The sequence below is a fragment of the Mobula hypostoma genome, chromosome 13 (genome assembly GCF_963921235.1).
Source record: "Mobula hypostoma chromosome 13, sMobHyp1.1, whole genome shotgun sequence".
NCBI lineage: Eukaryota > Metazoa > Chordata > Chondrichthyes > Myliobatiformes > Myliobatidae > Mobula > Mobula hypostoma.
In genome coordinates this window covers 41,577,797-41,587,755 of record NC_086109.1, presented here as the reverse complement: position 1 = coordinate 41,587,755, position 9,959 = coordinate 41,577,797, and the positions used below count along the sequence as shown (strand labels likewise).

The 9,959-nt window shown below is 41.1% G+C and overlaps 1 protein-coding gene across 1 annotated transcript in view; it reads left to right on the top strand.

Annotated features, from left to right (window-relative positions):
* The first annotated feature begins 1,025 nt into the window (after positions 1-1,025).
* The window catches only part of LOC134355552 (protein phosphatase 1 regulatory subunit 12B-like), a 249,629-nt gene continuing 240,695 nt past the window's right edge, over positions 1,026-9,959 (top strand). Inside the window, exon 1 of the mRNA XM_063065573.1 lies at positions 1,026-1,297. Coding sequence (XP_062921643.1) covers positions 1,046-1,297 — 252 coding nt within the window. The 5' untranslated portion in view covers positions 1,026-1,045. The remainder of the gene's footprint in view (positions 1,298-9,959) is intronic.

Genomic DNA, 9,959 nt, shown 5'->3' with positions numbered 1-9,959 from the left:
CCGTCTCTATTTCCTGAGGAGAGTGAGGTCCTTTAACATCTGTCGGACGATGCTGAGGATGTTCTACGAGTGGCCAGTGCGATCATGTTTGCTGTTGTGTGCTAGGGTAGCAGGCTGAGGGTAACAGACACCAACAGAATCAACAAACTCATTCATAAGGCCAGTGATGTTGTGGGGATGGAAATGGACTCTCTGACGGTGGTGTCTGAAAAGAGGATGCTGTCCAAGTTGCATGTCATCTTGGACAATGTCTCCCATCCACTACATAATGTACTGGTTGGGCACAGGAGTACATTCAGCCAGAGACTCATTCCATCCAGATGCAGCACAGAGCGTCATAGGAAGTCATTCCTGCCTGTGGCCATCAAACTTTACAACTCCTCCCTTGGAGGGTCAGACACCCTGAGCCAATAGGCTGGTCCTGGACTTATTTCCTGGCATAATTTACATATTACTATTTAATTATTTATGGTTTTATTACTATTTAATTACTTATGGTGCAACTGTAACGAAAACCAATTTCCCCTGGGATCGATAAAGTATGACTATGACTACGACTATTTTGTGAATGATAGCATAGGATGCCAATTGCTTAACAAATGTTATATGGCCTGTTTAAATTAACTGTTTTACTTAGAAAGTGAACAACGTATATATAAGATTAGATGTAAGATATTTGGCAAATAAGATAGATGCTGGATAACTGTTATCTGTTGCATGCAGTACGAAGAACACACACCTGCAGATTGCCGCCGCGGATGCAACCTCATCCACTCATGAGGTGGCGCTGCGGTCGGCGGCGAACCTACCTCGCGTTTCCCCAATGTAAATAATTCAACCTAACCTGATGGCGAGCTGGTCTTTGAGTGGCAGGATTCTTCCCCAATAATACGTCGATTTATGCGAGACTGACGATACTATTGGTCGTAGATGGAAGCGTGTTTCCCAGTTAGCGGCCAGGATGGGCGGAGCGCCGGTCTAAAGCTAGCTAGAGAGGTGGTGGTAGTGGGGAGGGGACTGTTTTGGGAGAGAGTGTGGTGGGAAGATGGCGGACGATAGGAAGCGGGCGGATAATGCCAAGCATCGGCGTGGAGAGCAGCTCAAGCGCTGGCTGGGCTCCGAGACCGACCTGGAGCCGCCTGTCTTCAAGAAGAAGAAGACCCGGGTGAAGTTCGATGACGGCGCCGTATTTTTGGCCGCTTGCTCAAGCGGCGACACTGAGGAGGTGAAGCGGCTGCTGGACCGCGGGGCTGACATCAACTACGCCAATGTGGACGGGCTGACGGCGCTGCACCAGGTACTGCGGGGCGACCAAGGCTGGGGAGGGGAGGCCCGTCTCTGCATCCCCTTTATCGCACTACATGGCTGAGCCCCTTCCTAACGCAGGGTGTAACAGGAGATCCCCTCTATCTATCAATTAGTGCTCATCCCCAGTGCAGCGAACAGAGGTTTGCTTGCGTTTCTGATGCAGCAGGTACCGCACTCTAATGTGAGTACAGGACTGCCCTGGACTATCCGGAGTATATCCTCCGTCCCAAGTTTGAGATTTGTCCTGCCTTCTCGTTTTTGGGTGGCATTGCATGGTTTGCTTCTCAGGTGTTGTGTGTCACATGAGTTACATTTCATGCATTCCCCACCCCACCATTTCGCCTTTCTCTCCTCTAACGACCTGATTCGTAAAACTAATGCGAAAGGACAGTCCGATCGTGTAGCAAAACGGACTTGCATGAAGAACGGTCGGTGGACAGTTATCCGATATAACGTGATAACTGGTGCACCAAGAGACCTCTGCATTGAACAAATCTTAATGTTAAAACTCTGTTTAGCACAAGTCGTATTTTAGAGTTATTACCTAACAGTTTTAATGTAGGTGTAAAGTTGTTCGAAACATCCTGACAAACTTGAAATGTAATCATGCTTTCCCACCTTCACATAGTATGCATTTTTGCATTTCTGTATCAGTTTGGACACCCTTTCAGATAATGCGATTAAGAAATGTTCTGATTTTTTTTGAGCGAACTTTCCTAATTGTAAAGCTTGCCTCGGGCAGCGAACTCGAAATGTTTAACAGGAGTTACATGGGTAACCGCCCCCCCCCCTTCCCGTTAACGTATAGCCATGTTGGGGTTCTTTCTGGAACAGTGCTATCAGATAAGATGCAGGAGTATTTGATTCAGACGTGTAACTTATAAAATTGCAGCGGATATCCTTTTCTAGCGATAATATGTAGTAGAACTACTTTTGACATTTATTTACCGGGTTTCTCCGGTATTGTCCTTCATATTAATTGAAGGAATTTTATAGATCGGCAAGACTTTGTATGCAGCTTTAAAAAGTAATGCTGGTAATGAATGGTATGTCAATCCTGCTGCAGTGACTGTCTTGGAAAACACTCATATGGTTTGAAGTCAAACGATAATCGTATCAGTCTAAATAATGGTATGTGACCTTAGGGGGAAAATAGCACGTGCTAATTGAAGCTCCAATGCCAAAACTTGGTAATGCAAAATCATGGCTTAATCCATGACCCCAGATCCACATTCACAGTCACCATTAACCAAAGAGCCACATAAATACTATAAGGTACAGTTGACACATAAATCATCATTAAATATGTTTATTCCCTTTTCGTGGAACAAAAACTGAATTTAGCTAACCCATTTATTGCATATATTACCTGGCTGTCAGTTTGCTGTTTGATTGATTTTGAGAAAAGAACTCCATGAATTTGGATTTTGTGATTGAGACAACAATCCTAAAGGGCTCAGTATTTCGGAGAGAAGTTAGTTTCAGTTGTTGCTCTTTAATTGGGTAATTCAGTTACTGATTGTTAAGAAGGTGCATCTACCTCACTATTAGGCACAAAGAAGAAATTTCTTTCTAAAGTATTTCATCTTCATTGCCTTTCTCATTTTGAGTTTTGGACCAGTGGCAAGAGGTACAAACATTCATGTGATTATCTTAAAAAAAAATCTACTTGGTTTTCAGCTGATGTCCTAATATAGCAATGTACAATTAAAATATACTAAAGCATAATAATTACACAATAATAGAGATACTAGAGTCTACGAAGACCCACTAGCTGTACATCGAAAAGTACAATGTGGCTTTAGAAATGCAGTTTGAAAATCATTGTATGTAGAGGGCATGTTGGAATAGTTTGATGCACTTCACTTAAATTTGGGGGGTGGGGTACAAAGAAAGGATGCAGTTTGTTTTTAATGTGACAATTAAACAGTTTGTTTTTAAAATGTGAGGCCCTCTGTTGGTCGCGGTTGACAATGGATGTTGTGTCCCATCTGCCTTTGTGATGTGCAAGTCAGGGCAGTGCAGTATGGAGAGCCAGCTGTTGCCCATGTAGCAGGCTTCCACTCTCCACACAGCCGATTAATCCAAAAGGAATGGCAAAGACCAATACAGTTTGGCATTGGCAGCATTGCAGGGGTTGCCAGTCAACGTTGAAATCAATGTAGGACTGCCTTTGGGACAGCCAGCTCCCGATTTTTTTTCCGTGGCGTTTAGTCCCAAAGCCTTGCCCATGAGTGGATATAGCCACAAGGCAGTGGAGGTGTGAAATCAGTTTTCCTTCTAGATGAGCTGTCAACCACAGCTGATGAGCTCCACCTGACTGAAGTGACTGGCTTTAAGGTGCCAGTAACCTGCCTTGCCTCTTCTCCTGTCAGTAGAAACAGTTTCTCTGGGTTTAGGAGCTAAGCCACACGTGAAGGACACGAGCTGGACTTGATTGTCAGAGGCTATTTGTGATGCTAGCCATTGGGAGCATTTAGTGGTAGTGGGAGTTTATCCCCACTGCCACCCTTGGCTATGACAACCTTGAGGAACCCTAATATGTGCCAGTGTTTCATTGCTTGTTACAAATTTGGTTCATGGCCTGCCTTGGCCTTGTCAATGACTTGTATGTAGTTGTAGATATTCTGTTTTCCCCTTCCTGCATCCGTGTGGAGGAAGTTATCATGGCTACAGTAACTAATCACTGTTACAGTTGATGTGCTTTGTTTACCGGTATAATATCTGGTACTTTAACTTGTCACAGTTAGCTGCAAGAGATTAGATTGTTTTCAAGGTCTTAATTTGGAAATTGCTGCTCATCACAAAAGCAAGTTAAAAAGTTGGGCAGTGATAGATCGTGATTTCTTTAAGAACGTCTTTAACATATTATGTTGGTGTGCCCAATCCATATGCTTTGTTACAAAAAAGGAAGCCTTATATGCAAGTCAAATATTGAGTCTTGAATGACTAACTGTAAAACAAGCTGAACTTCCTGTGCTCAAATATGGGGGAAAGCTGATGATTTCATTCAATGATGCATGCACAGTCATGTTGTATATTCATATTTGGAGTTGAATGACAGTAATGGATGAAAGTGTGTGTGCGTCTCCTGGGCAAATATGTACCACATGAGAAATAATTCCAGAGAGTTAACCTCACTGCCTTGGAGTTTTAACTTTAAAACTCATTGATGTACAAACCTCAAGCAACTTTGAGATTCATTTCTTTAATGTATCTTCTCTAAACATTTGTATTTGAATTCTATATATCCACAGACAGGCTCGAGAACTATATTAATGAATACTGTATTGGATGTAACAGCCATGTCATTATAGAATTTTTCATGGCCCTACGCTGATGTATAGTGCATTGATAGAGTAATCAAAGTGCTGTAATACTTGACTAAGCTAGGTTCAAAGTAAATTTATTATCAAAGTATGTGTATGTTACCATATTCTACCTTGAGATTCATTTTCTTGCATGCATTTACAGGGAAAAATACAATAGATTTTATGAAAAACTCTAAACAGAGACTGATAATCAGTGTGCAAAAGACATTTTGCAAATTAAAAAAAAAATGATACTGAGAACATGAGTTGTAAAGAGTCTTGGAGAGTAAGTTTGCAGGTCATGTACTCAGCTCTGAGTGATTGAAGTTGTCCAACAGTTTAGTCTTGTATGTGGTTGAGTAGGACCAAAGGCTTCTGTACTACCTCCTGCCTGATGGTAGTCGTGAGAAGAGGGCATGATCTGAATGGTGGGTGTCTTTTATGATGGTTGCTGCTTTCTTGTGGGAGCACTCCATGGAAATGCACTCAGTGGTGGAAAGGCTATCCACCCTTTCTGTAGAAATGTCCATTCCTGGGCCTTGGTGTTTCCATACCAGGCTGTGATGCAGCCAGTTAGGATACTCTCCACTGTGCATCTATAGAAGATTGTGAAAATTTTTGAAGACGTGTTAAATGCATGCAAACTTCTGAGAAAGTAGAGGTGTTGTCATGCTTTCTTTGTGATCAAGCTTACGTGCTGGTTACAGAACAGGTCCCCTGATATGTTAATGGAATACTGCATTAGAAAGAATAGTACTTGGTTAATGCTAACTTCTCTATTCATACAGTTGATCTTGTGTTTTAGATGTGCAGAAATTGTTCTAAAATAATTTGATTGCATTAAGTTTATAGGGTTAATTGCATTTCAATATAAATGAAACATTTTACTAATAAATGCTACTCTTACTGAGTTATAAAAATATTAATGGATAATATCTTTAAAAATTAGTGGAAATAGTTGTGAATTGATTTGCAGGTTTTGATGAAAATGTTAAGATAACTAGGAATGCAGTCAAATTTTAAGCCCAAAATTTCAGTAGTAGTTTATTGAAATAAACTTGTCCATTATAAGTGTAACTCCACTGCACATAACCGTTCTACTCTTCACCAGTTGGGGATCATCCAGTTTTTTGATTATTTAAAAGTATGTCAGGTCATTGGGTAATGTCTTTGGTTTGAGTTTCATTGTGCTATAGAGTAGAAATGAATTGTATTTATAGCAACATATTATATTTATAGTCTTGTTTTTGGATGATATTCACTTAAACTAGGTTGCCTGTGACAGATTAGCTGCAAAACTTCATTCGAATGCAGTAGTCAGGCTTTCATTTGGAAGCCTAGGCTGCAGTACTTGTACGACTAAGATAAACTTTTTAGTAGTACAAAAGTAGTAAGTTGTGAAAAGATAGTTCATTATGATGATGTGACTGCTGAGCTTGTTTCACCCATCAGTCAAACATAACACTTTCTCATACTGTGTGACCACAACACCGATATTATAGAGGTTCCAAATTTCTCTTCCAGAATTGGGCAGCTCTGCTGTTTTTTTAAAAAAAAAGAAATACGATGGATTCCAGTTAATTGGGACAGAAGATTATTTGGCATAACTCTTAAACAACAAAAACTAATCAAGAAAATAGTTGGGATTCCTTTTCTTTATTTGGGACACTATGCCACTTAATTGGGGCAGGAGACTGTTGCCAAACAGTTTCTAACTAGTGTCAGATGTGTGCACTTGTGTGGCTGTTAAACACTGCAGAATACTTAGAGTGAACAGTTTTTAAATAGGGTAAGTTGTGTGTAACACACATCAAAGTTGCTGATGAATGCAGCAGACCAGGCAGCATCTCCAGGAAGAGGTACAGTCGACGTTTTGGGCCGAAGGGTCTCGGCCCAAAACGTTGACTGTACCTCTTCCTAGAGATGCTGCCTGGCCTGCTGCGTTCACCAGCAACTTTGATGTGTGTTTGAATTTCCAGCATCTGCAGAATTCCTCGTGTTCAAGTTTTATGTACTTGTGTTCAAAAAGCAGTGATCTTTGACACAGATAGTTGGTGAGAAATAAGCCCCAAGACAATTCAGAACTGTTTTGCTCACTGTGGTTTCAAATATTCAGGCTTGGAGATGGCAGAAATGGCTGGGAGTGAAAATGATATGATTTCACTACGAAACTATGAAGAATTTGAAGGTATCAATGATTATCTTGAATGTTACAATTAAAAATGAAGATTTGGAGGGTGCAGTCATTGATACCATTGTATGAATACAGTCCATTATCTACACCAGGTGTCTGCTGATTTTGTTCATTTACACTCAATCAAAAAAACACGGTATCCTCTGTCTATAGCTAATTTCAGTTTTATATTTTTAGTAGTAGTACTTAGTGTTCTAATTTTTAAATTTTCATTTAAATACATAATTCGTAACTCAGTTAAATGGTAGTTTGTCTTTTATTTATAACTTTTTCCTGTGACATTTTGGCCAATTGGGGCAGTTGTTTACTTTGGCCAAGATGTACTGGTCCCGTTGTGTCCCAGTTAACTGGAATCCACTGTATAGAAACATAGAAACATAGAAAATAGGTGCAGGAGTAGGCCATTCGGCCCTTCGAGCCTGCACCGCCATTTATTATGATCATGGCTGATCATCCAACTCAGAACCCAGCCTTCCCTCCATACCCCGTGACCCCTGTAGCCACAAGGGCCATATCTAACTTCCTTTTAAACATAGCTAATGAACTGGCCTCAACAGTTTGCTGTGGCAGAGAATTCCACAGATTCACCACTCTCTGTGTGAAGAAGTTTTTCCTAACCTCGGTCCTAAAAGGCTTCCCCTCTATCCTCAAACTGTGACCCCTCGTTCTAGACCTCCCCAACATCGGGAACAATCTTCCCGCATCTAGCCTGTCCAATCCCTTTAGGATCTTATACGTTTCAATCAGATCCCCCCTCAATCTTCTAAATTCCAACGAGTACAAGCCCAGTTCATCCAGTCTTTCTTCATATGAAAGACCTGCCATCCCAGGAATCAATCTGGTGAACCTTCTTTGTACTCCCTCTATGGCAAGGATGTCTTTCCTCAGATTAGGGGACCAAAACTGCACACAATACTCCAGGTGTGGTCTCACCAAGGCCTTGTACAACTGCAGTAGTACCTCCCTGCTCCTGTACTCGAATCCTCTCGCTATAAATGCCAGCATACCGTTCGCCTTTTTCACCGCCTGCTGTACCTGCATGCCCACTTTCAATGACTGGTGTATAATGACACCCAGGTCTCGTTGCACCTCCCCTTTTCCTAATCGGCCACCATTCAGATAATAATCTGTTTTCCTATTTTTGCCACCAAAGTGGATAACTTCACATTTATCCACATTAAATTGCATCTGCCATGAGTTTGCCCACTCACCCAACCTATCCAAGTCACCCTGCATCCTCTTAGCATCCTCCTCACTGCTAACACTGCCACCCAGCTTCGTGTCATCCGCAAACTTGGAGATGCTGCATTTAATTCCCTCATCCAAGTCATTAATATATATTGTAAACAACTGGGGTCCCAGCACTGAGCCTTGCGGTACCCCACTAGTCACCGCCTGCCATTCTGAAAAGGTCCCGTTTATTCCCACTCTTTGCTTCCTGTCTGCTAACCAATTCTCCACCCACACCAATACCTTACCCCCAATACCAGGTAATGTCAGGTAATGGCCTTTACAGCATGAAAACTGTCCCTTCAGCCCAGCTGATCCATCTTTCCTTGACCCTGGGGAAAAAGGCAAGTATTGACCTTGTCTCTGCCCATCATGATTTTGTACACCTCTAATAGGACCATAAACAGGAAAGAATTAGGCCATTTGGGCCATTGAGGTTGCGCTGCCATTCCATTATGTCTGATCTAATTCTCCTGACATTTCCCCTTAACCTTTGATGCCCTCACAAATCAAGACCCTTTCAATCTCTGGTTTGAATATATACAATAACTTGGCCTCCACAGCTGTCTGTGGTAATTAATTCTACAGATTCACCACCTTGCTGAAGAAATTCCTCCTTATTCATGTTATAAATGGACATCCCTCTATTACGAGCTTGTGCCCTCTTGTCCTACACTCACCTGCTACAGGAAATATCCTTTCCACATCCCCTCTATCTAGGTCTTTCAATATTCGATAGGTTTCAATGGGATTCCTCTTTCCCCACTCTCCTTTCTTCTAAACTCCAAGTACAGGTTCATGGTCATCAAATGCTCCTTTGACCCTTTCATTCCTGGAATCATTCTCATGAGCCTCCTCTGGATTCCAATGCCAGTGCATCTTAGATAAGGGGCCCATCTGCAGATTTTTCTCTTGTTTATACTTGAACTCTTAGGCCCTTCTATTTACAACACTGTCCAGGGCCCTACTATTCACTCCGATAGACCTGCCCACGACTATATTCCCAAAATGCAGCACCTTGCACTGAAATGAAACTCCATTTGCCATTCCTTCACCCAGATCCTTCTGTAAATTCTAATACCCATATTCATGGTCAACAACATCACCTGATTCCTGATTTTGTTTCTGCAAATATACTGATTATTTCTTGTACATTCTTATCCAAGTCAATGATAGAGATGGTAAAACACTGAGTCCTAGAAACACCTATAGTCAAATAGGTTAATTTGTGTTAGCTGAGTCAAGATGGACCTCTAGCCTTCCAATTCATCATTTAACTACAAGAAGAGTTGAACTTTTTGAAGATATTTTCCCGTGTTTTTGTATGAAGCTAATGCTGCAGCAAAATGCTTGCATCAATCATAATTACAATCTTTTTAAAATTTAGACAAAAGGGGAGTAAAATTTTGTAATGCAATTCTCTGTAATTGATCTTTATAAGAGATTGTTGCTGCCTTAACTTGATTTTACGGTTGTTTGTTATATCTATTACATCTATTTTTTTTTCTTCCTTGTATGTTCTTAACAATTCAGTCTTTGGCTGAATGGTGTCCTTGATGACCTGAACTCTCATTTGCGATTTGTATAGAATACCTATTTTTTTAAAAATCCATTTCCTTGGATTTTTAAAAGCATTTGCTGTGCGGTCCCAAAATTGGACCCTGAGCCATACATTGGGAAGGATTTTGAGCTGCATTTCACTTGGCTCTGTTAGCATATGTTAGCAACTAAGTGCACATCAGCAGATTTCATAGCTCTTGACCTAGAAAAACTCTTGTTCAAGCTTTTGCTGGGACAGTAGTCCCAGCAAAATAAATGGGCAAAATATGTTGCTTAAAGAAAAATGGATAAAGCATTTCATTTGTATAACTTTTTAGAATTGTTTTCAATGTTTAACTGTCTGTGAGCAGGCATAA